Source organism: Falco peregrinus, chromosome 3 (assembly GCF_023634155.1).
Source record: "Falco peregrinus isolate bFalPer1 chromosome 3, bFalPer1.pri, whole genome shotgun sequence".
Lineage (NCBI taxonomy): Eukaryota > Metazoa > Chordata > Aves > Falconiformes > Falconidae > Falco > Falco peregrinus.
In genome coordinates this window covers 55,657,995-55,684,897 of record NC_073723.1, presented here as the reverse complement: position 1 = coordinate 55,684,897, position 26,903 = coordinate 55,657,995, and the positions used below count along the sequence as shown (strand labels likewise).

The following is a 26,903-nucleotide window of genomic DNA, read 5'->3' as shown; positions in this document are numbered from 1 at the left end:
TCTTTTTTGTTTCAAGCTGAATTCTGGAGCCCCTTGGGTGGAAGCCTAATCTAGAGTTGAAAGAATCATGTTGTACTTGCGAGTATGACTCCCTTTCCTCCCTATACCTCCTGTCCTTTTTAAGTGTCTGCTGCTGACATGAACAACATCATGCCTAGACTGGACCTGACTGACAGTGTTAGCATCATTTTCAGCTTAATCTTGCTTCGGGCTAGAGCAGAGGCAGCCGGCCCAGATGAAGAGGGGGGTGTGCGTATGTGCATGGAGGGGGAGGGAAGCCAGTCTGGATTGAGGCATTCACCCCTGCAGCTAAATCTTTCAATCACCAGAGAAAATTGTCATTTATTAAATATTTAACGGATAAGATGGTGTTTAGATGCCAGTAATTGCTATTCAATCTTTTCCCTCTTCCTTTGGTAGAGCCGTTCCAATAAAGAAGATCCAGAGCAACTGCGGTTAAAGCAGAAAGCGAAAGAGGTAGGACTTTCCAGTTACCATGCTTGCCTTTGTGTGTTGAGAGAAGGTTGGCAGCCCTGTCCTGGCAATTAGGTCAGGGTTTATTTTGCTGCTGCATACCATTTGCAGAGGCCTTGGGGAAGGACAGGAACTGCCACAGGCAAGGGCAGTGCTTCAAATGAGGTCAATGAATTATGAGCTCTTTTTTAACATTTTATTTTTGTAGTTTCAGTCCTGTCTAGAAATGGTCCTTTGTAAACTGCAGCAGTACACTTGGTAGGAATGTAATGTGGGATTAGAAAAAAGGGAAGAAAAAAAAAAAAAGAAACTTTGAGATTTAGCATCTGGGACTGTACAATAGGCTACATTTTTCCAGGGTAATTGTTCGTTTTGTAAATCTGATACTGCTTATAATTCTTTGGCTGGGAGGCGGTACTGGGATTTAGTTTTAAATGGAAAACGCCTCTGGCTTTTAATTTTCTGGGCCCAGCAGTTTTCTGTTCTGGAATGGAGCCCTTGTTTCACACAGTTCATGTTTAGCTGCAGGGGTTTTAGTTTATAGCTTAGACTGGTTAAGCTTTTACTCCCAGAGGCCTCTGCATAGCAACTGTAGAAATCAACAAATAAGTTCATTTATGTCTGCAGCCTCCTCTCAGTAGCTGACTTTTTACATTTCCCAATATCCATTTCCTGACTTTTCTAGCCTGAGAGAAAAAAGCTCCACTAATTGGAGCTTATTTTAATTGAGCCTTAATATTGGATCTCACTGGAGTTGCCCCCAGAGCTACTGGGAACAGAATGAAATGAAAGTACCTAAGGTTGAAGACGTGTGTGCGTGTGTATGTGTGTGTGAAATTTTTCACTTGACCTACAGATTCTTTTCCCTGCTGAATAAATCATCAAGCCTGTTCACATTTCTGATTAAGGATCTGACAGCAGACGATAATAAAGACAATTGAGGTGTGAGACGTGTGATACAGAGCTGAAGAAATTGGTTTCTATAGTTACTTGACTGATTTCATGCAATTTTTAAGGATCTTTGTGCTAAATGAGAGTGATTTTCTGAGCAACCTTTTTCCTTAACTGTGCCTCTTGAACTATGAAATTTGTTGTTGCTTAACATTGCTGCACTTGGCTCCTAGGTGCCAGCAGCAGCAGCAGCAGCAGGTTATTTATGAATGCTTTAAAGGCCCTTATTGTTTGGATTAATGTAGGAGCCCAGGCAAAACAAATGGAAATCCAGTAAAATAGTATTAGAATCAATGCTCTGGATTTGCACCATAGTAGAAGAAATTTGTAAAGTAAGAGGAGCGAGAAGGAACTTGCTTTACTATCATATCTTTTAATTCTTTCTTTCTGCTTATAACTCTTTCTTCATGCTCACAATCTATGAGTACAAAGTTGCCCTGAAGCCCTTCCCAGTTTGCCTGTAGTGCCACTAGGATCAACAACCAGTGGGTGATGCTAATTTGTCTTGTTTTGTAGGTGGCTTTACCTCTGCATCATCTGGTTGTTTCTAGAGGTTCTTTCTTTTAATAAAACACTGCAAAGCAATTCATTTATGCAGGTTCTTTTCTCTTTTCCTCTGTACAATAATGTGTAGGATCTTGGAAAATATTCCATGACTTGACTATTTAGAACAGAAAGAAATCAGGTATGTGTTTTGGGTCTTTTTTTTAGATTGGTTGGTATTGTTAATGAGATCTCTTTAAAAGTGGCATATAGGTGTGCAAAAAAGGAGCCAACAGAGCAGAGAAGGCGTCTATGTTTAGTGCTTGTTGTTGTACTAAGTGGTTGAGTTCACTTCGTTCAGTCCATCTTACCTTGTGCCACACTAACACAGACTTCGTTGCACTTGTCCTGCATATTTCTCCATGCTGTGCTGCTCCCAGAGTGACGGTTTCCAACTGCTTCACCAAAAGAAGAGGAGGCAAATGTGCCTGTTGGGACAACACAGATCGTTGCATTGGTACTGCCTTGCCCTCTGTCCTGCTGCTCATTCTCCTCAGAATGAGGCAGCCAGAACTTCTCCAGGCTTCCCATGCTGCATGGGAAACCCACCTCTTGGTCTCACAGATAAGAAAGCACCCCTGGCACATCTCCAGATTGAGTGGGATTGAGCCCAAATGCAGTTGGTCAGTTTGGTGCTTCATTGACAGTTTGGAGATAAATGGTCAGCACACACTTGCATTAAAAAAAAAACCTGCAAACATCAGTAGAGCTGGAATAAGAGCAAAACAAAAATGATCAAATATTCCAAAGCTGAAACTGGTAATGCAGAAGCACAGTGTATACTGGGATGAAAGCCTGAAATGGCTCACCATTGTCTGTATGTCTTGTCATGTGATTATAGTCTGCTCCTAAGAAAACTTAGAAACTTGGATACCTCTGTCAGCTGAAATCAGATCCTTTCAAGGCCATTCTGGTTGAGTATCCACTGGAAAGCCTGATCTGATCGTCTGCTTATAGTTCTTTAGGAATGAATGTGAGCCTGCCTTCCTCAAAGCTGTTTTTTATGTTTTGGTGACCCCGGGGAGAGAGGAGAGGGGGTGTGGTAATGGCAATGGAGCATGTTCTAAAGCAAAGTGTCCCAAAATGCAGGGTGTACATCTTAACAATGGATACTTACAAATCCAGGATGTGCTGTCATCCAGCAGCTGGAGGCAACATCTTAACATTGCTGGAAGTACATCCAGAGACTCAGGCAGTGGATTCTTTTATCCAAAAGACTATACATAATTGCTGTGACCTTTTCATCCCTTTTTGCATGACCGATTGCCTCAAACTTCCCCTATACCAAGTCATTTACTTTCCTATATTCTTAGTCTATTTAGCTTGCTATGAGTTAAGGCTATTTACTTCCCTCATTCACCTGTTTCAGCAGATTTTCATACCTATGGAACGTGCACATTCCTTCTGAGACAGCTGCAAGGCTTGCCCCAAGCTGCTCCTTTGTGCACTCAGAATTTTGTCCTTGCTCACCTCATGGGCCAGCTGTTTCTGCAATGGCATTCCTGAAGTCTGGGTAAATTACCCCCTGCTTTTCATTCAGCCTTATCTGCCTCTTCAAGCTGTGAGGATGCAGTCCTCGCATTGTTCCTGATGCTTGTACTTTTAAACCATAACTGTTTGTTAGGTGCTTTCTGCTATTTCCTCTTCTACTTTGAACTATACTTCCAGTTACAAAGGAAATGTTCAGTTGATGCAATTCTTGTAGCTGTATTTATAGTTTATCTCTGGCTTCATCCCTTTTCTGAAATGAGCTTAGTTAAAATTGAGTAGGTGTAGCATACTGTCAAATGCGCAAGCCTGCCATATGAACAGTGCGTTCCAGAAGACCTGTAAAAATGTCAGTATTAAACAGTGTGTACTGTAAATTTAAATAGAAACCTTGATCTTTTGTAGTTCTGTTTCTCATCTTCAAAAGTGAGTATGCTTGTACTGTGGCTTCAGGAAACTTAAGGTTGAGGCTGGGCAAACCTTTCAGATTGTATGTGTGCAAGATTGCAGCTTGGGGTTGAGCAGGTGAACAGATACCATACTGGTAGCATCTTTGCTTATTCCGTAGGAACCACCTTCATTGCTGCTGTTACTTTGTGGCACCTTGCAGCATCTATCAGTTTATAAAGATGAGCAGCTGCATCTTGAACTCAGGGAGGGAGCGTGTGGAGCAAGCACCTGATGGACAGCAGACTTGCCTGCCTCATTCCTTGCTCTTTCTAGCAGCTTTGTTCACTTAGGACTGCACAGGTCATCCCGGTCCCTAGTTCCTGCCTGCTTTATGCACTTTTGCATTTTACTGTTACAGTTTTGACACAGATGTTAAGAGATGGCAGTAGATGAGATGCTGAGAAAATTCAATTCCTTTAGTATCAACTGACTAGGAGGAAAATAGCAAACCCAAGGTTTTTTTGTAGAGATAAACCCTATCAAAAATATTGAACAAAAAGCCTGCGTGATTCCAGTGAGTTCCTAGGTGTTAGAGACGGGAATTTAGTTGTTCTCTAGTATCTTTTTTCAACGATAATCTTTTTTTTTCCTTCTGTTTCATGTGTCCAGCCTAACTCTCTTTACCTTATTTCCTCTCACATTCTCAGTTAACAAGTAACTGTAACCTGATTCTTTGCTGTTCTCCCTACTGTCTCCAGCTCAAATCTTCAAACTGTTCCCTTTTCCCCCCCATACCTCTTGTGCTGTTTCTATATCTATACTTCTGGACCTAATGGTTCAAATTCTTTAAGACCACTGTTGTGGCAGGGAAAAAGGGAGGTCCCTGGTTAACCATAACCTCTGAAAAAAAAGCAAACAAGATGCTGCAAGCAAAGTAAGATCTCATCACAGTCAGTTGGCTTTTTATGAGCCTTCAGTGACATCCTGAGAGCCTCTGCTTAATTATCTGATTTATATTATCTTCCTTGTTCCATAGTGTTTCCTACCTGCTTCTGCATGTTTTTTTTTTGGGGGGGGGGGGGGGAATAAAAAAGGCATGATTATTGAACAGACATAAATTTTGTTACCTGCAGCGTGGCCCTACCTATCATCAGAGATTTGGTCTGTTACAAGTCTCGCAGAAAGTCAGGGATGGAAGTCCTGTAAAGTGTTTGATTATCTAGCAGACTAAAAACTAAACCAAAGCCCTGTTTATGTGGCATTCATGTTGGTGTTTTGAAGGAGCGTAAGGAAAGACCAGCTGAGATACTCTGTCAGATATCCTAAAACCAGCTGGCTGGAAGATGATAGCAACTGTCTTTGTCTAGTGAAAAACAAAAGCCCCACCTCAAACTCCTTAAAGCCTGTTCATGACTTTTCAAATAGCCTTTTCTAAGTTTCTCTGAGAGACTATAATGGACATATAAACAGCTGAAAGTGTGGCCTTGGGTTAAAAAATTGCTGATAGAGGAAATTTTAGGATTAAAAGCACAACAAAAAGATAGTAATGGAGAGCCAGAGAGTTCTGTGCCAAGAACAAGTGTTGGGTGGACCACACAATGAGATTGAGAGACCTGCAACTGGAAGGTAAGTCTTAAATGTTCTCTAGCTTTGAGGCCCCCAAGAGTGAGTAAATGAATATGCAGTGTTACAGCAGCTGAAAATCACTTGAAATATCACGAGTTTGGAAGAACTGTAATTGAGTTTAAAGTGATGTCTTGCAAGGGCTGGACACTGCTGTCCCATTGTGATAGTGCAGGTATATTGATGGTCACTGAGTGGTCTGCTCACAAGTAACAGCATCTGAAACAAAAACTACAGAATATATTGCTTTTTTATGGTGTGCTGTAGCCTTTTCCTTGGCCTTGCAACAAAAATAGCCTAGGCAGTGTCTGAAAACACATAAAGAGCTTGATGCTGGTTGTTAGAACCCAGGAACTTCCCTGGTCCTCCAACTAAAGCAAGCTGATGGGACTGCACAGGGGAAAGCATGCTCCAGGTGTTCTAGAATACACAGAAATGCATCAGTAATTGTTAAATGAAACAAAAAAAACTGATAAAAAGCAATATATGCCACGCCTGGGAAATTCTTAACAAGAACAGGAAAAACAAGGAGTCAGGAAATCACTGCACCTTCGATTTTTTTTTTTCCCTTGAATTCTTGTGGAGAGTTAATTATTCATATATTAGGAATGTCAGATATCAACTGATTTTCCTATGGATATAGTATTTCATGGCTATCATGGAAGAATTTTCTGTTGTTCTCCAGAATGTCTTATTGCACCCTTTCGTTCGAGTCAGACAAGGCACCTGGTCATGGGGAACACAGCCACAGTCATGCCTGTTCTGCCACTGAAGCACGTATGTGGAATATTAACCTGAAAGAAGTCTACAGTATTGCATACATCTCTGCTCTAAGTTAGGGCTGCATATCAAACCGGCACATACTGTTCTGCTTTTCTGCTGTTAAATCTAAATTACAACAGAGGGAAAAGTCAGTGGAAACTAATTGTATGGCTAATTAAAACAGTTTGAAAGGAAGCAATTGCAAGAAGAGAAATTGCATTATAGGCAAGAGGAGAGGATGGTAAATGTTTAAATATGCAGCCTTCAAATGTCAGTTTTCCTCAGAGAACGTCCCCCATATGAGAAGTCTGCTATTCAGCTGCGTTCAACCTGTAGGGCAGAAAATTTTGTGTAGGAAAGGTAGAGGCTGGAGGCAGTAATGCTCATTGAGCTTTATGACAACCAGTGCAAGAAGCTTGGGATTGAAAACAGATTTTTAAGGTTTATTTTTCATTTTCGTCACAAGTTCTTTAAAATGCTTAAAGGGAACGTGAAAAAAAAATGGAGTGCTTTCTTCCAAAGACAATGAAGGGAGAAGCGACAGAGTAGAAAACTTTCAAAGCCCTAAATGGAAGACACAATGAAACCCAGTGAAACTTTGAAAAAGCAGGTCAGAAAAAAAAATGGATAGAAAAAGGAGAGAAAAGTCAGTTCAGTGGGGTTAGTGACCCTACTTAAAAGGTACCTCAATATTTTGTTCTTTAAAAATAGACAGTAAAGAGTAATAGTAAAGGCCCATGTAGATGTTCAGGTTCCTTTTTCACTGATGCAAGCTAGAAAAAAAAAAAATAAACGTTGTTAACTTGCCAGAGTTGCTTTGACTTACTTTGAATTTTAATATTTATTAATTTATTGTTTAATTTCTGTATTGTGGAAGCTGAAAGAATCAGGGACTTCTTTTGAATGCCTGTATGCTTTGCTTTTTCCCCCACAAGTCTTATACAAATTCTTGTTCATCTACTTTTAGTGCTTTTATTACTCCTGATGTACTTATTGCTGGATAGCACACATAACCCTTAGGCATACATTAACTTGTCTTCAGCCTTCCCTGGTTTCCTATCCTGCCCATTCTCCTGTTACTTTAAATATTTATTTAATCTGCCCCATACTCTTATCAGCCTACAATGTCATATGTGGAGACATCCCCACCTTTTGCTTGATATTAAGCCCAATATCTTGGACATACACTTTTTAGTCTTTCCTTTATATTAATTATAACCAAGTCCAGAACTGTGGTGTTTAGCTTCCCCGTCTATCTTACCAGCATTTCTTCTGAGCTCATTTACATCTTGTATTTATTTGTTACTGCATTGTCAAGACACTTTTTTTTGGGGGGGGGGGTGGGGGTGGGGGGGGTGGGGGTTCTAAACATAAGTTCCTAGCACTTAAAACTGAGAAGCAGAGAAAAGAAGTCTCTCTTTATTTGTGCATATGCTTTGTTATGTGTATTTGTGTATATACTTTTCCCACTTCTGCAGGAGCTTCAATATACAGCGGTATGAATTTATTGGGGTGTGTGTCATCTGCCAGCATCGTGCTGGATAAGTGCCACCTGTTTGGCTTTTCTTTAACCTCAGCCCTGTTACAGCTCTGTGAGCCCTGGCTAATATAGATGTTTAATTTCTCATCTCTACCTTCAGAAAAACCTTCCCTGGTAAAACTATTCTTGAGGATCTAGAGAGTAAAGGTTTCATGTGCTTTGTCTTCTATGAAGGCTTATAACAAATACATGAATCCTGTTCTGCTCTGGGTACTTTGTGACCAGACACGAGGGCTTTCATTAACTCCTTTTCCAATGTGAGCATGTATTCTGCTAGGTAGCTCTCCTTTCCCCCCTTCAATAATGCAGCCACCTGCTGCTGTATACATTTTCTTGGGTTGCATTCAAGGGATTTTTCCTGTTTAGTGAAAATCTTGTGAGATTTGCATAACTTATCAGAGGTCTGATAATGCAGACAACCACCTACCACGTACTGCATAACCGAAAGAGTTTAAAACCAGCTTGCAGTATTGCTTTAAAAAAAAAAAGTCTCATCGTCTCGTAGCTGAAGTACTTCTTGTCGTCTTATGCAATTTGAAATTTAATTTTTAATATTGAATTGCCACAAAAATGTCGTTGGTGTAGCAGTAAAATAGATTTTTCGTATTTTCTGAAATGGGGAGTGTGAGACGTAAGTGAGAGAGAATTTCTGTGAGCAGGAAAAGAAATACTTTTCTCAGTAGAGGATTGAGTGAAGAACAGAGAGGTCAATTTTAAAACCTTTCATTTTGTGTGATTACAGCCATGCTGCAAATGCCATTTCTCTATAAGGGAGGACTTTAAAACATACCTTACTTCTTGATTTGTGCTGCAGGTCAGATTAACTAAAATGGTTATTGTGTCACCCTAGAGATTCCTGCTTGCTGCAAGACCAGACTTTAAACCCTATTTTTATTATTAAAAAGGCCAGCAGCAACAAAGACTATTTTACAAGTTCTGAGACGTTTTCATAGCAATTTGATCTTTATGCACAGGTTTTTAGAACTCTTTGTACTGTGATTCTTAGTATATGTAAAAATTGGAAAGGGGGAGAAGGAGCATGAATGTTCATTTGCCTCTTGCCTGGAGACTGTCCCCTCTCAGTGCCCTTCTTGAGGAATGGATTTTGAACAGAACATGTGTTGGACTCCTGTGTCATGGTGGAACAGCAGCATCTTTCAGCAGATGAAGAAGGTTGGGGTGAGGGGAAACTGGCAAGTTTCTAGGTCCAATGTTTGGAGCAGGTTCCCTCTGCTCCTCTTGAATTGCCATTACACGGTCCTGTCTTCAAGAGAAAAAAATCATCTGTTTTCAAGACACGTATGTCTGGATATGATGTTTTCTATTTGTATCCTATTTTAGTCAGAGACACCAACATTAATAAAACTGACCTCTAGAAGGGCAACAATACTAGATGCAACTTCTCTATGTTATATTTTAATAAAGTGTGTATACTACTTTTACTGTCTTTCGCTTGCTGCAGTGATCTTTCTGCCCTAACTTGTGTGCTACGAAACTGTCTGTGAAAGATTTGACTCAATATAGTTGCCTCTTGCTCTTTCCTAATCTTGTTTGGGAAAATCTGGCAGTAGTTAGCCAGCCAGTGTCCTCGGGTATCCCTTGACGTTATCTACCTGTCTTCTCCTTATCCTGTGCTTTTAACTGCTCACACAATGTTTGGACGTTAAATCTCCACTTCTTAATGGAACAAAACTTGATGAAAAGATGATTTTTCTGGCTTCAGCAGGGTAATTTGGATGCCTGCCCATATCGCTTAATGGGGATCTGTTGAGTCCATTATGGAGATTGAGTGTTTAAATTCATTTGTCTTAATTATGTTCTCAGAAAAATCCCAAGATGTCTAGAATGCAACAAGACTATGTTTTCTTTTTCCCCTTTTGCTCCAAAACCCTGGTGAGGTTCTGCTTGTTTTGAAAAATCCTTTTGCTGGTTACGAGGTGGAAAAAGTATCGGGGAGATTAGATGATTGTAATGACAAACCTTTCTGTCATAGTCTTGGGAACTGCTTGGTCGAAGATGCATCAGTTCTGGTCCTAGAAAGCACTTCTTTTTCATACCATCCACCAAGTGTCATCCTGTCCTTTGTATCGGTGGGTTTTCTGCCAGCACTGCCCTCCAGCAGCAGTGTCCTCACTCCTGCAGGGTGTCTGAGCTGACAGCATGGTTTGTCAGCTTGAATTGCGTGGGGTGAATGGTGATGTGCCCAGGCGCTACCCAGTCCTCAGCCAGAGCAGTGTTCTGGTAGTCCACCAAGAGGCAATCAGCCCACCCGGTCCCCTCCACCCCATGCTGATGCCAACCCAAAGCCCCTTTGATATTTAATTCATAGCTCTGCCTGTTGTCCTCGGTCTTTACCATGGCTGCCTGTCAATATCAGCTGTGAAAAGGAGGAGTGGTGGTGGTGGTCTTGTTTCAATGCTGCTTCAAGCCACCGACCAAATGTTCAGCAGCCACCAGTTTTTGATGTGTTTAACTGCGGTGAAGCTGGTTTGTGTGTGTTTTGTAGTGTTGATGGAGAGGGGGGATATGTTTTCCGATGACTCTCAGGGATGGAAGTACAAGATTAAGCTAATAAAGGCTTTTGCTTTCTTTTTTGTTTTAAGTTTAATGGTTTTAAAAGTCTTTTTCGCTTTAAGTAAAGCAAATCCTCTGTCCCCTTCTGGTTTTCTTTGCCACTGGAGCCTTTTGGAATATAATCTGCCCCCAGAGGGATGCCATGTGGGTGGCATGTTGTAATGCCGCTTCTCATGACAAGACTGGTGTACATGCAGCTGCCGTGATAACTAAACTACACTGCTGGCAGGAAGGTGTACTTCTGCAAGGATGCTCCATAGCTGCCTGGGAGTGGGGATGGCCGGGCAGCTGGGGCAGGAGTCAGCACCTGCCTCTGCCAAAAGAATCTCGGCGTTTTATTGCTCGTCATTAATCAAGGGAGTGATGAAGACTTCACATGAAACGCTAAGGCTTAGAAACTTTTTAAGTTACTTTTTTAGATTTAGTCTTATTTTCCCCCATCCCTGATTGGTTGTAACTTGTTCCTGAATATAAAATATACGTATTTAAGACTGAGATTAAAAGGAAGTTTATCTTAAACATTTTATGCCAGTAGGCTGGCTGGAGGTAACCTGGGACAATTGCAGAACAGTAGTAGTTTTCAAGTTTAAGGGACATAAAACCTTAAAGTCTCTAAAATGTTCTTGAAAGCAATGCCATGTACTTTGAAAAAACAAACAAAACCCCATTCAGAACTGAATGAGTTCTGATAAATAAGGTTATACATGTTTGCACTGCACACAAAAAGCAAGAACAGTGTTGTGTGGTATGTGAATGATTGTATCTAGCACTGAAGAAGTACTACTACATTTCTGTAAGCAAAAGCCTACATAGTGTGATCAAAGCTGATTTGTAATAGTGTTTTTATAACTAAGGCATTTCTCTCACCTTCCAAAAAAGGAAAACCACTGACCAAACCCCCAAAACAAGTAGTCTCAAAATATATATGTCAAAGTTTTGCATTCTGTGATTTCTACTGAAAAATCTTGAGCGTGTGTATAGTTTGAATCTTACAGGAGAGGATGTCTTTTGAGGAATCTGGTACTGAAGCACTATTTTTCTTTAAGTAGCCTAGCTGCTGCAGTACTTGATGGGAACCTGCCAGCATCACTAATGTAAGAAAGAATGAGTCTACCAATCTGAAATAAAATAAGACTTGCAAAAAAACCCCACCCAAACTCCACCCAACCAAACATCCCTCCTCCCCAAAACACCACAGTATATATTTATTGTGGATTTGTCTCTATTTAAGTAGTAGCAAATGGTGGACTAATGCTGTGTAGGTGCTACAAGCTCAGTTCTTAACAGCTGAATTTCTCTTCTCCAAGTAGGCTGTCGGAGAACTGAAAAGCAAGCAAAATCATACTGTATTGCAAACTTAGAAAAACATCTGTAGTGACTTGATGAAGAATTCCAATTAATTGTTTTTGTGCTTGCAGGTGGGAGGAGGGGAGTGTAAGGGAGGCAAATTAGATGCTTTGCTACCATGACATGGCAGTACTTTCTTTAAAGATACGCGTGCAGAAAATTCCCATCTGAACAATTTTTTAAGTCCTGGGAATGGGGAGCACATGGGCTAATGAGCTGTTCTAGTGGCGTGTCAGATCATCTAAGAGTTAACATCAAACCGAGAGGTTTGTGTTTAGGGACAAACTCGACCTGAGCAAATAGAAAAGCTTCCAGAGAGAGTGAGCACACTCTACTCCTTCTATATTCCAAGTTGGACAGCTGGTGGATCTGAAAGCAGTGTGGTTGTATTAATAAGGCGGCTAAGCCAAGCTAGTAAGTGTTAGGAGCAAGCTTGATGGGTTGAGCTCCAGAGCAGCTGGCAGAGCAGCAGTTACATCGAACAGAATGAAGTAATGTGTACCTCAAAACACAGACGTAAAACTTTTTTTAAATTCTCTTGACTGTGGGTTTCTCTCCTATCCCAACTTTATCTAACCCAGGCAGAGGTTTTTTCTAAGGATTTGTGTGTTGAACAGTTTTTGCAGGTGAGTGAAAAGAAATATGTGCAGTGTATCTCTTAACCTGCTGCAGATATGCCTGAACATTCAAGTTATGTACTGGGTAAAGAAAGAATATTGGTGAACTGACAGCATCCTGTTCAGTTGGATAGTAAAATGTTTCAGAACACAGTATTGAACGCTGGGTTTGGGTAATACAGCATGAAAACACTTGAGTGTCTTGCTTGTGCAGTCATGAATTGAGATTTTATATTAAGAATGTGCCCAGTTTGCAGAACTCTGTGACTTCAATTTCTAAATACTAATCTGGCCTCATAAACCAATTCTGATCAATATTTTCTGTTAATCAGAAATGGCAAAGCTTACAAGCTGAGGAACCAGCAGCAAGGCTCCTGTTAAGGCTCTTTTGATACCACAGCACAGTCTCCATAGAAAGTGTTACTTAAACAGTGCTATCTATAGGGCCGTTAGCGTTTCAAGGCTCTAAGTGTGACTGAGTATGGGAATCTGTCAAAAGTATCCAGAAAGACAGGAAAAGATGCTGTGAAATACATTTTTCAGTAGGGACTGCAGAGCTGTCTGATGCCGCCATAAAGACAGCAAGACTGTTAGGATGTTGTATATCGTGACTAACGTAGGTGTTTTCTTTTTAAATTAGATGCAACAGTTGAAGTTAGCACAAATGCAACAGAGAGAAGCCAACCTCACAGCTTTGGCAGCCATTGGACCAAGAAAGAAAAGACCGTTGGATTCATCAAATGTTGGATCTGGACTGGAGGTATGGAGACGGCTTGCAATTACTTGGATGATGTTGTATTTTAGCCTGAATTATTTTTATCTTTCCCTGTATGAGGAAGTGGGTATTCTTTTACACTAAATGGCTGGTTACGTACTGTAAGAAAACCAGTCTCTGTGTTAGATACTTGAAAGGACTGTTTCTGGTAAATCTGATGGGGATGTCTAATTGTGTGTTATAGGCAGAACTGTGGATAAGAGCACTGCGTGTAAAGGACTGAATGAAATGATGGCTTAGAGAAACTTCCATCTGCAGTGGAGGGTAGCGAAGCTTTGGTGGTTTTTTGCAACAGCTAGTTGTCGTGGCCCTTCAGTTGAACTTATGATGACTTTTTTCCCACGCACAATGCATAGGAACTCTTAAATATACTATGAGTTCACCTTGGCGAGATCCCCCCCCCCCCAAGCAATAAATAAATAAATAAAGCTAGACCATTCAGTTCCTGCAGTGAGCCAGCTCACCGTTTCTGGCTCACGCTGCATTTTAAAAGTATGTTGAAGGTATTTTTAACAAATCTTGGTCTGAACAAATCTCTTAATGTTGTGCTGGATATTAACTGTTTCTGGGACCTGTGAAACTTGCAGAGCTGCAGTTCTTTCCAGGGAGACTGGCAACCATCAGCATCTTGGCTGGAGACAGGAGAAATGTGCTGTGGGCTGTCATTCAAGTGTTGTTGCTGTTTTGCCCCTCTTTCTCATGAAGTCTTGATATTGCTCAAGTAAATGGCTGGTTGGCTACTGACCCAAGCACAGTGAGCAGGGGCCTGGAAGGTAACTTGTGCGAAGGAAGTGGTGGTAAAGTTGTCCTTTCTGATAAAACTTAAGGTTTTTTCGTTCTTGTGGCCTAGGAAGCTTAAATAGATGATGTTAGGATTGAAATTGCTCTGGTGTTTTTGCATACTGGAGTCTGGAAGGACCTTGTATAAAGCTCAGTTATTTGCAGCGTAACTGAGACGGTGGTGGCACTTGTCCCGTAGGTTTTCCTTCAGCCTGGACTGTGACAAGAACCCTCTCTAATGAGATGGGATAGACGTATTTCTCTGATTTATTTTTTTTCTGACGTGGAGACACAATTAGTTCCTTGAACACTCCCCGTTTACTTCAAGTAAAGTGAAGGAATCTGTATCTAAACAAGCTGCATAAAGCAGCATTCCCAGATTTTGAGCAGCTATTCTTCCCTTCTTTGATTTTTTTTTTTAATGCACTTACATATGAAGTTGAAGGTATAGGGTTTTGGGGTTTTTTATAATACGACTGGAAAAACTTGAAGAAATTAGTCTAGCACAAGAACAGTTAGCCCCATTCTTTTCTCCTTTTCCCTAAGCTTATATCAAGCAACTATTCCTGTTCTTCATAGTGGTTTTCTGTTAATTATTGCCGGATTTGTTTCTGAATATTTAACAAGTCTGCCTGTTAGGTACTTTCAGTTATTTCTCATCATCTGTGATGTGTCTGCTTTATTAAAAGCTTCGTAAGTTTGTGCCAAAGTGAGACAGATAACAGTGTTGCTATTGAAAGGTGGTGATCCATTATTTTCATTGCCAATTTAGAAGAACATGGACATAATATGCCTAAAACTGACCATAAACTTGATGACTTGATAGCCTTTCATTGTCACAAATTCACCTGCTGTATTTTAAGATGCTTCTCATATAGGTTCCCTTTCTAGACTGAGTTGTAAGGGCAATAGGTGAAAGTAATTCTATCAGTGAAACTACTTTTGTTTCTCACATGCAATCTTGCATTCCAGTGCCTAGTACTTAGGCTTCATGCTACCATAAAGCAATTCACAGCAGACCTTTTTCTTTTCTTTTTTTGTGAAATTATGCAGGATAGCAAACTTGAGAAGGATGTTAGACTTAGATGTTTAAGTGTCCCAATATATCTGAGCAGGATTTATAAAAGGCTTAAGACTTCTTCTGTAGACTAACGAATGTTTTTTGAAAAACACTCTGTAGTTCAAGAAGCAGAACATTTGTAATACATTCATGATAACATGGCAAAACACCCTGAGCAGTAAACAACATTCCATTCTTCAGAGATGAAAGAAGGTCTTTGAAACTGAAAGCAAGTACAACATGGCCTTAGGCTGATACACATTTGGGCATCTTTAAAATCATCATTTTGGGCAACTTGTCTGAGAATAATTTAAACAGGCAGGATGTACTTTCTCATTTCAAATTGCAAATAGAGACAGTTTTACTCTCAAGTAATCTTAAACGTCAGAACTTCCTGACATTTATGCAATGGCAAGGAGTAAATCTGTGTCTAATACTCCTGTGACCTTTTTTTTTTATTAAAAAAAAAGTTATTCCTGAATATGAATGATCCTTCAACAGTATTGAATGAAATCACTGATGCTAACTGCATTACATTTTTTAACGACTTCAAATTCCCTTGGATGACATTCTTCGTACAGTGTTTGTATCTCTTATGTCCACGTTAGAGCAAAGTTGACTCTGGTTCAGCTTCTTTTTATTGTTGCCTGCTGTGATAATTAATGGAAAGGAATTGTTTCAAGCCTTTATTGGTGTAAAATGAAAGTATTTGAGGAGACAGGGAGGAAATAATCAGTTACAGTATGTATTAAAGGAGTGAAACGCTGTAAGCAAATTTTTTACGTATTTGCATTTCTTTATTCAGTACCAAAATGTAATGGGTAGTGGAAGAGTCCGCTCAGCAAACTGGGTTGGTATGGATCTGCTACCTTCTGTTGCAGTAAGCGTGATGGCTAAGAACAGCATTTTGTTAGCATACCGTGTTTCCTTTCTCCACGAAAGTATCTGTGTGTAACCGGGATGGTTCTTCAGCCCTAGGTATCTGTTTCTCCGTGCTGTGCCACCACCTGGCTTTGCACCTCTTCTGGAAAGTCTGGGGATAGTTGAATGCCTGATTCCTGCACGTTGGTCTTACCTTGTTCTCTGAAATGTTGCTGTCTTTACTTGGTCTTTTAAGGAGACCTATTATGGATTATTTTGATCTGGGAACTAGAACATGTGGTGACACAAGCATGTACATTACAGCAGCCACATCACCTCATAGTGTGGCAGGTAACAAATAGAGAAAGAAGTTCTTTCCTTGGCCCAGAGGAGTGTCGTGTCTGTCAACTAATGTGGACCTACAGGCGATGTAAAAACTGTAAACTATATCTTGCTGTGATTATTGCTTATATAACTTGAAATAGCAGTAGGGGCAAATCTGTGATGATCGTGGAATGAAAAATAAGACTAACGCTCTAGACCTAATGGAAAAAAAAAAAGACATCAGTATAATGGGAATTCTTTTCCCCTTCTTGTTGGAAACACTCCTTTGGGTAGTTTTGCATGTTCTCTTCACTGCAACTTAACATTTGAATAGTATTGTTCAGTAAGAGTAATTTGAGAAAGCCCTGGTAAGAAAATCCTTCTATTGTGAAAATGTGTTAATTGGTGCTACTTGTATTCCAGAGGTGGTAATATCTTCATCTCTCTCATTCTGTTCCCTCTGGACCAGATACGGTCTTTTGGATACAATGAGGGGGAGAGGCCTTTGGATTTGATTCATATGTGGGTTTGGGTTTGTGTATTTTTTACCCACCTCGTCCCCACTCCCTGTTTTGGGGTATGTGGAGAACAGTAATGAATTAAAGGGTGGGAAAAATTGAAAAATAATTCATCTTGAGAAGGGAGAATACTTCTAAAACAAATCAGAAAAAAGTAAACTTGAAGCCACAGACTAATTTTTCCAATTCTGTGTTCTGTTTCATAGTTTTTATTGGTTGGTAACATACTCTGTAATGTTTCCAATACTGAGAAATAGTCATGGATTTTTTTGGATTAAGTTTAACTGCTTTTCTGATGACAAAGCTATTTTGGAAACAGCTTTGTCTCATTCTCACTGTAACTAGAGTCATAGAAGTCTGAAAACCCTTGCAGATATTTAAAGCTTTTTTCTGTGAGGAAACAAGACTTGCAGGTCTGAGTCCTCAAACTTTCTTTCCTTCTAGCCAAAGGTGTCCTGGGTCCAAGGTCATCTTTGATTTTCAACTAAGAGTAGTATATTTGTGTGGTATCACACAGCAGGGAGGATAAAAAAGGTAGAACTCTGAAAGTAGAGTTAGGAGACTGGGTGTTACTCTTATGGGAAGACTGTGGTTGGACCATTCTACTTTATACGGGAAAATTTAGTTGTATGCCTGCACTTCTGTGTAATTGGGGCCGGGGGGGGCGGGGGGGGGATACTGCTTGCTTCTCATCTGTTTTCTGGCTCAGTAACACATTAACTACTTGGAAGTGATGCAGTCTGTCTTGGCCTGAAATGCTGTTGGTGGCGTGTCCTTCATTTGCCGCCTTCCAGGTTGGTTGCATTGACTGACTTAAGGGTAAATCTTGTGTCTTCTCTTTCTTTTTGCCTGATCGAACAGCAAATGAAATTTCCTCCTTCCAGGTACTGCTTGGGGCTGCTCTATCCACTGCCAAGACTAGCTGCTCTGTTAGTAAGTGTGAGTCTTGCCTTGCCACCCATAGTCTAGCTCTACTGTGGAAACAGGCTACTGCAGGTAGCTGCTACAGAAGTAAATGATGCAGCTGATATCCTGGGGTCAGTGCAGAGCCATTCAAGTACTTTCTTTCTGTCAAAACTCCTAGCTCTGGCCAAACATACTGAAAATAATGTGATACTTCCAGAGTGATACACATCTAATACCACAGTCCATAAATAGGCTTGTATTCTCCTTCTGAGGAGAAGTTTGACAAGAAGTGGGAGAAATGTCTTGTTTACCACACTGGTCATTGTTCCATTTTTACTATTGATTGTGGGTGGAGAAAACAAGCTTGTCATCTTCTCTTCTAGGGCTAGGTCTCTGTCACATCTGATCATTGTTAGCAGAACTTAAAGTTGCCCTTCTTGGTTTACAGCTTAGGATGCCGGTATGCATGTTGATTAAACATATTCTGTATATGGTACTTGTTTAAGCTTCGGAAACGCTCTTCAGGATGACCTAGGAAGAACTAAACCTTTGAGCAACAAGTCCTTTTCTGCAGAATGAAAGAAAACCCCAACTCTTCCAAATGACTAGGGGAGCAAGATGTTTCAGTTTTTCCACCATGTGACAATCAAATTGCTTTCATTTTTTTGGCATTTGCAGGAAGAATGTGTGATAGTTAAGGGGTATGTGGCTTTACACTCTTATAAGCAGCAGCTGCAGAAGTTACTGCCACCTTTTTGGCCATGAACCCTTGTGATGAGAGGACACACTAGTTTAATTCATCAGCTTCAGTATTGATGTTAAGGATGTAACTGTGTCTAAATGTGAATTAAATGCAGTAGTTGGTGCTGCAGTGAACGATGATAGGTTTGCTGCACCTTGTACATCCATGGGGTGCAGAGAGACTGCTGCCTGGTGTTCGGCATTGGTTCGTGATAGTCTGCTAAAGTATTTTCTTAAAAGCTGCAGAAAATGAATTTAAAAGCAATCACTTTAAATTGGACCTAGACTACTTGTATGCAAGTAGATGTTCAGAGCCAGGCTACAAAATCTATTTCTACACTTGAGGGGTTTCCCTCTCTTTCTCTGTGTCTCTTTCTGTCTCTACCACACCACCCGTTCCTCCAGCCCATAGTTCTAAAGTGATACAAGAGGGGTGTTTCTTTTGTCTACTTTGAATATGCTTAATATGTGCAGACTGTTAATTTCAGCTGCTGGTTCTTATTCAAGTTATCGACAGTTGAAGTCTACAGTGTGGTTGTACCTTTGGGGAAGAGGGGATCTAAAAATGTTACTGCAATTATAAAATACGGCTTCAGCATCTTACTTATGTGCTGCAAGACCTAGCTAAGCACAGCCCTGTCAGCTGGAGAGTTTCAGTTTCAACGCTGTGTTTCCTGACTGCTGTCAGTCTAGGCCATACACTTGATGTGAATTTTTTCCCATGTAAATAGGCAAAAATATTCTCGTCTGCCATTCACACACTTCAGAAATACAGTCCATTGGCCCATATCGTGCCTTCTCTGTGCTAGAGATGAACTTAATTCTTCTTATGTGCGAAAGATATCTGCAATTTAAATGACTAATTGCATTGTAGCTTTAGGCTGAACATATTGGTAACGCGTGCAAATGTTGATGACATGTGAAGGGTCAAGAGATTTATAATTTAGTTGACAATACACTGCTTAAAATGATGTGGCAAAGAGCCAGAAAATTTCAGCTTAATAATTGTCTATTAACTAACATGACATATTTGTATAGTATTCATTACCTCCAGGTACAGATTAAGCATCTGATGTACCCATACAAAGTGACATGCGTACATGAATCTTGGGCATAATAGTGAATAAACTGACATTGCATTCACAGTAATTTGTTTCAATATGTAAAACACGTTGTTGCCTACGTTTGAAAGGACTTGTAGGAATGTTGCAATGAAATCTGAGGAAAAACGTGTAGTTGAATAGCATTCTCTATTATATAGTTCTGACAGCTTCATGAGGTGGCTTTGTAGGCTGCAGATAACATCATAAATATACATGTTTGTTTTCAGCTGCACGAGAAGCAGCCTGGAAACAGAGATCTAAGCCTTTCAGACATCGGCTTGATCTACCCTGATAGTCTGTAAGGTTAAAAGAAAAAAATAACCCCAAAACCCCAATGACTTAATGCAACCAACTTTATTTTTAAAAAAGAATCATATAAATATTGGTTAACGTAGTATTGTGAAAGTGGGAGTATTTCTGTCAGACCAAGGCTTTTTAAAATAGTCAGCATCAGTAGGCTGGCTTGTCACCAAAGTAATATCAGCTTCTTTCACTTTGTTCTCGCTGGCCTAAATTAGACACTTATTTGTACAAGCAAAACTGTCACAATTTTGACAGGGTCTCTTTGTGTTCCCCCTTGCTGTTGGGGCAGATCCAGGGAAGGTTTGAGTATACCACAATATGTTAATGGCTTTTTAACCGTGTGTCGTGTCCCCCCCCCTGTGAAACAGGAACGTGTTCAGTGTTTTACAGCTGGGAAACTAACGTACAGGGTACACTAGATACCACTGACCTCAGTGTGACAGCAGGTGACAGAGCTGGGGGTTAAACCTGGGTGCTTTTGCTCCGGTTTACTATGTGCTCTTACCACCTTTCGAGAACGTCTCTGCTGCACACGGCTGTAGTTTTTCAGTGTTTGGAGATGTCATTGGAAACTGACTCATGACTTTGCTTCCTTCTGCTGCTGGTATTTTTATAATGTGCAGCAGAGGTGCAATGACAGTTTGCTCTCTTGGGATCTTGACTCTGGGACTGGGATGTGTTTATGCCACACCAAAAATTCAAATGAGAACTCTTGGCTTAGATTTTAACATTTGACTGAACACTCTGCTCCCTTAAAGTGCCCCACTCTCGAGTTTAAAATTTTGAATGTGGTTGGTGTGAAGCCATTGAATTTGAGAAGGGAGTGTGTACTCTGCTGGGAGCAAGCTCACTGAGCCCGACCTAGACTTGGTGGGAAGGTGTCTGCTGACCCCCTGAGCTTTGTGTCAGGGTCTGTAAAATAGCTCTGAGCAACTCTTGACACCCTTGTCAGTACCTGTGATCCACACTTGTAGGTCACATGCTCCAGATGCCTTGGAGACTAGGAGTAAGGTGGTGATGATAGCTTGGGTAAAGGAAGAGCCTTGTCGGGAGCTGTGGCTCTGTATCAGCTTCACTCTTGCCTTTTCAGAGTTGGTATTTAATTCTCGATCCAGCCACTGGAGAGAGCTCTACAGATCCTAAAGCAGGCGCTGGGAGCAAACTCTCAACAAAACTAGCTGCACAACAGGGGGGCACTGTAGCAGGAGCTCTGCGGTGTGTTCTGCTGCCACCATCAGTGGGAGTAACCGATCTCTGTCAGGTGTGTATAAAAGGTTCTAAGGATCAAGAACGGGCGACAGGGTATTGCTTTGCCAAAGTTGCTGGTTTTACTCGACCCAGAGAATAGGCCAAAAGCGGGACTGCTGCGGTTGTGGCCCCCTGGGGCTGGTTTTAAGCCAGCTGGTGGTCTCAGTGCTGTAAAGGGTGGTTTGCAGTGGTGCAGTATCTTACCTGGCTTACGAACAAGGTCTGTCAGCTGTTGATACCCAGGCTGAGTGGCAGTATCTATGCTGATAGTTACCCTTCCTGGGCTGCACGTTTCAGTGTCATTTCCCTATTGGAAGGAAAGTGGAGTGCTGGGGGTTGAGTGAAAGGCAAGAACTTCAGGATATGGCTGATGTCTTCCAGCCTCCCCTCTTGGAGAGCAGGAGTGTTCCCAATTAAAAAAAAAAAAAAAAAAAAGGCAACCAACAGATAAATTGAAAAAAGAAAAAACAAAGTTGCTAGTTAAGACACTAATAATTAGATGTTGCAGCAGCGGGGTGCAGTCTGGCTGCAGTACCCTTTGCTAGAGTTGGTCCTACAGGGTTGCGTTTTATATTCACTTACCTTTGTACTTGTCTGTGGCCTGGTTGAAAAAGCTGGGTTTTGCTTCCTCTCTGAAGAGGCTTACAAAGCTGTCTTGGGGTATGACTGAAGACTTCTGCAGTGAAGAATCCCCCAGAATAGCAAGGTGCAAGTGGATGCTGCCCAGCTGGCAGGAATGTAATAGAGCTGTCTGGGCGCAAGGATTGCACTGGTGGTGTTCTAACCAGGGTATTCAAGGTCTCAAAAGCAGCATGGGGGAGCTTCTGTGCAGGAAGGGGTATATGAGAGGTAAAGGAGAGGACTTCTGACTGTTGCCTAGGGCCAGACAAGATTGACCTGCTGCCCACCAGGAACTTGCTCAAGAAGAGGCTCTGAAAACCGAGCAGCAGAGGACACTCCCCGTAAAGTGTCCCTGGATAGCTCAGAGTTGGGCACTTCTTAAATAAGGCCTTGGATATTAACAGAGGTGCCTGGGATGCTTCCTTCTGATGTGCAGATGGCCTTTTAACTTCAAGTGTTTTCACTTTTGGGTCTCCAAATGTTGTATTACAAAAAGGCAGTGTATCACCCTCCACTGCTTTGTCCAAAGTCCAAAACAAAAACAATAAAGACCAGTGTTTCGATGCAGCTGTGGAAGACAGTAGGTAAAAGGAGTTTGTGCTCATTCCTGTACAAACTTATTTCAGTGTGAGTTCTCCAACACAGTCCCAATCTGGGCTGGAATGACCTAGGCCAGGGGTCCTCAAACTACGGCCCACGGGCTGGATACGGCCCCCCAGGGTCCTCAATCCGGCCCCCGGTATTTGCAGACACCACCACCACCACCACCCCCCCCCCCCGCCAGGGGTTGGGGGGGAAACCAAGCAGCCGCAGATGGCTGCCTGCCACTGCATCCGCGCGCTGGCCCCCTGGTTAAAAAGTGTGAGGACCCCTGGCCTAGGCTGTTGGCTTCTTTAATTTTAAATCATCACGTGCTTTGAGAGAAAGACCTTTTATTTTAACTTGTCTGTGGTAGCAGCTGTTGGTTTAGATATATTCAGTAACTAGTCAAAGAGCCCCTGGCCCCTGAAATGCTGTACTCAGTAGCTCTGATAAGCCAGTGTGATGCTACGCGAAACTTAAAAGTATGAACTGGCTGCCTTGGCAAACAGTTCAGGATAAGCTTTGGCTTTGGATGTGGTATTACAGCATAACATCACTTCATGTCTCTGCACTGCACTGGGCATGATGGGTAAGAATTTACGAATAAAAAAATCCACAACTCTCTCTCAAACGCAGGCAGCTTGGCATTTCTGCCCTATTGTAGCATCTTGCAGCTCAAACAGCTTCCAAAGCAGGCTGGCGGATTTGTGCTGCCTGCCTCCTCTTTGTTAAGGGACTGAACAGATTTGAGGTGGCTTTGTTTGGTGTCTTTTTAAAGGTAAGACTTCTAGTCTAATGACTATTTAGAGAGAAAATACTTTCACCTCAATAAAGTTCTTTGAATTATAAAGGACATTGCTGTTGGGTTACTGAAAACCCTTGGGGTTTGTTTCATTTATAACATTGCCTCAGGCCTTCTGCTGCATCCTGTTGGATTGACCTCCTTTTCAACCCGTGCTGGCAGCGGCATTGCAGAACTATCTTTTTCCCTGGATCCTTCAGTGCTGTCATATGACAAACTTGAACTGTGACCCTTTTGTGTCTTACTAGGACAGCGGTGCCCTCTCTGTGCGATGTGGCCAGCAGTCTTCCCCGTGCATGCGTTTGTTCCAAGCCATTTAACAAACTGAAAGTTTCAAATGATGGCATTTCATAGTGTTTAATAGCATGGACTGTAAAGCAAATGAAATGGTGCTGAATACCCCGCATGCTGCTAGTAAGAAATACAGCATCCATTTCTGTAATATGCCCTGGGTTTTCAGTGGTTGGTGTGTGCTCTCTGGTGAATCTCTTTATTTTATTTTTTTTTAAATAAATTTCGATGCTTCCCCCCTAAAAACAGTAGTAGTCACTGCTATAGATAGTCCAGCACTGGTATTTGTTTCTAACATATTGGGGGTTTAACCAGATTTTTCTAAGCAAAGTGGGCAAAGTCATTTTGCTGAAGTCTTGCAGAGAGTGTTAGGGTAAGAATTGATATAGTTAACACAGCATCCAAGCAACACCATCTCCAAGTGGTGTTGATGCTGGCAGGCATTGCCTTGCTGAAGTTACAGAGACTGAGCACTTGTATTTGTACAAATTGCATTCATTACCAAGAGCCCTCCAGTAGTGATAAGAGACTGGCTGTGTAGATTGGCTCCAAGATAAGTAGCCAGTCTATTGTGCAGTGCATGGTAATCTTCCTCCTCCACGCCCCAATAATAAATCTTGGGGCATTTTGGAATGTGTGGGGGTTGCTCATTCTAGTAGCCTGAATGTATAACTACTAAACATCATCATCTTTTACCTATTTTGCTTTCATAACCAAGCAAGGCAGCCGACTCAGATGGATACGCTCAGATACAGTCAGTGTTCTGAACACGTGGATGCTTCAACCATGTGTGTTTGTTCCTCCCTTAAAGAGCCATTCACGGGTGATGGCCAGGGTAAAAGTTTCTCCCAGCCATGCTCCAAGGCTAGAGCCCACTCGCAGTGATGGTTTTCTTCAAGAAGAGATGTCAACTTCTGGAGCTTGGGCATTTGCAAGTGGGAGTAATAGCTGTGCACAACCTGGGGCTCTGCACAGGAGTTATGGTAGTACCTTCTTCATAGTTGGCTTGTCCTTTCTCAGTGCAAGCGTCTATGTCGTATGATTTCAGCGAAACAGCAGTTATTTGTCGTGCCATAATAATATAGTTTCAAAGAAGGATAGAATTTTCTGTTTGCTTTGACTGAAATAAACCATCAGCCTGCAAGTGCTTGCTTTGTCTTTAAAGTATTTAATGTGTGAGAACTTCTGGATTTTCAACATGTAAAGCTGAACACCAGAAGGCTAGTTTTATTCTAGTAGGCAGTATAATCGAACCAGTTTGGTTGAAAACTTCTATTTATATGCAATTCTAATCTTTTTTTTTTTTTTCTCTCCTCCATTTAGGGTTTGAATGGCAATGGAATTCCTCCTGGATCATCAGGTTTTAGCCTTACCAAACAGCTGCTCTGTCCAAGAATAACCCGTGTCTGTCTCAGGGACTTGATATTCTGCATGGAACAAGAGAGGGAGATGAAGCATTCTCTGACCTTGTACCGTGCTCTTCTGAAGTGATCTGAATTTTACATTTTACCTTGCTGTCTACTGCCAAAGAAAACACTGAAGCATCGTTGCACTGTCTTGAAATTCCAATTTCTGGAAGATGATCCGTTGTAAGGATAACTCTTGTTTACAGATAAACATTTTTATTAAATACCTAACCTAGCACCTGTAGGGGTTTTAATAATATTTGGCTTAAACCAGTCTGTAAACCAGTGAAAACACTGAGCTGCACACACAAGCACCTGACTACCTGCTTGCATTTAACTGTTTTGCAGGCTCTGAGGGCTTGATACATGTCCCTGGTTTATGTATGTCGCTTGCATTGGTATGCCAGAGTCTGCAACATCTGTTCTACATGTAGTGCCTTCTTCTAATCCAACCTTATTTAGGGAAACAACACTTCAAAAGAACTTCATAGCATGGCAACTTACTTAATCGCGAGCCAGCAGTCAGTCAACATGCTAATGTATTGCCTGTCTGACTCAGCATCTTAATTTTTCTCGGTTTAGAATTACTATTGGATACTCGCTTGTGGAGAGCAAAGTAGCAAGCAAAAGGAATGAGGGGTGCTTTCTCCCCCTCACCTCGCCCCAGCTGCCTTCCCCCTTTCCTCTGAGAAAATGACTGAGGGAAGGTGAACAAATTGTTTTTCTGGTGATTGAAGTACATCAGACAGTGTAGTTAGGGCATACTTCGATGTTCGGGGACCATATGGAGTTACTAAACTTGAATACAGGGAGTGAAAGACCCTAAAAAGGAGTGGTAAACAGAATAAACAGTTTATGTTTCTGTAGATAGAAAAAATAACATTGAACTTTAGCATAGATGTAGAAAGAAATGAACAAAAGCAACCTGTGCTGACAAGGGAAAACTTGAGATGCCTTGAAACTTTGCAGCTGGAGACTGTCTTAAGGAAAAAAAGCAGTGTTTGCAAAGCACAGGATTCACTGCTTTTTTAGGATATTGGTTTAATATGTTGATGCAGTGTGACGGGGAAACTTCCCCAGCAGAAAGTATTTAGACAAGTTTCCTGCTTTCTATTCAGTGAGGAGGAGGACTCCAGATTATTAAGACTGCAAGAATAGATTCAAAGATTTTCTACTTGCTGGTAAAGACTGCCTTGTGGTGGAAGGAAAACCCTCTGGGTCACCCTTCTCCGTAGCCTCCAAACGTTTTGCCTCTCATGACACAATGCTGTATAGCAGGGGGTCCTCACACTTTTTAACCAAGGGGGCCGGCGCGCGGATGCAGTGGCAGGCAGCCATCTGCGGCTGCTTGGTTTCCCCCCCAACCCCCGGCGGGGGGGGTGGGGGGGTGTCTGCAAATACCGGGGGCCGGATTGAGGACCCTGGGGGGCCGTATCCAGCCCGCGGGCCGTAGTTTGAGGACCCCTGCTGTATAGCATTGCTGTTTCCCAGGACCGGTGGGAAAGGCGCTGACTGCATTGAATGGCTTCCTGCTGAAACTATTTTGGTTTAAGGAACAAGCTTCCTGTGGTTATTCAGCATGCTACTTCAAAACTTGAAATGATGATTCAAACACCCTCCAATGTCAGAACCACTGCTGATAGTTACCAAATTGAGTAAGTTTTGAATCGGTTATGTGTTTTTTGTTGGAAGAGTAGTAAAAAAATCTAGTAAATGATTGCTGTAAATTATTTATATATGTATATATAGCATATATATATATATATATATAAGAAAAGCAGTACTTTGACTAAGCTATAGTTTGCAAGATATTGATGGCATCAGGCAAAATTGTTTTGTATAATTAAATGCTTAGCTTTACTTTTTATGTAAAGTGCAGCATTTTCCATATTTGTGTACTGTATCTTATCAATCAGATGTTTAAATTTATTTTAAATACTGCATTAAAGCAATTATTTTATTAAAAATAATAAATTGGTAACTTTGTTTCCTGACGTGAGAAATTCAGCGTCTGAAGTTGTCATCACCATGACTAATGGCGTGGCTCTGAGAGCGAGCCCTGGCTATCTGCCCATCACAGTAATTGGTACAGTTGTCTCACGTGACTTACCAATGATAAACATCTATATTTTAAGGTTTTTAAACAGAACTGGGTGACAGAGGGAAGGATTACCTGAAGTGGGAGGAGGGAGTAGACAGGGAGAAAAAGCAACCTTTCACTTGTCTGATTTCCCCCAGTCAGTCAGCATGCAAGCTGGGGTTTTGGTTTGTTG

At 41.4% G+C, this 26,903-nt stretch overlaps 1 protein-coding gene across 2 annotated transcripts in view; it reads left to right on the top strand.

The window, feature by feature from the left end:
* The window catches only part of TAF4B (TATA-box binding protein associated factor 4b), a 74,854-nt gene extending 48,457 nt beyond the window's left edge, over positions 1 to 26,397 (top strand). For both annotated transcript variants that reach the window (XM_055799431.1, XM_055799430.1), the window contains exons 13-15: positions 421 to 477; positions 12,950 to 13,069; positions 24,548 to 26,397. In XM_055799431.1, coding sequence (XP_055655406.1) covers positions 421 to 477; positions 12,950 to 13,069; positions 24,548 to 24,715 — 345 coding nt within the window. In that variant the 3' untranslated portion in view covers positions 24,716 to 26,397. The remainder of the gene's footprint in view (positions 1 to 420; positions 478 to 12,949; positions 13,070 to 24,547) is intronic.
* Positions 26,398 to 26,903: the final 506 nt, after the last annotated feature.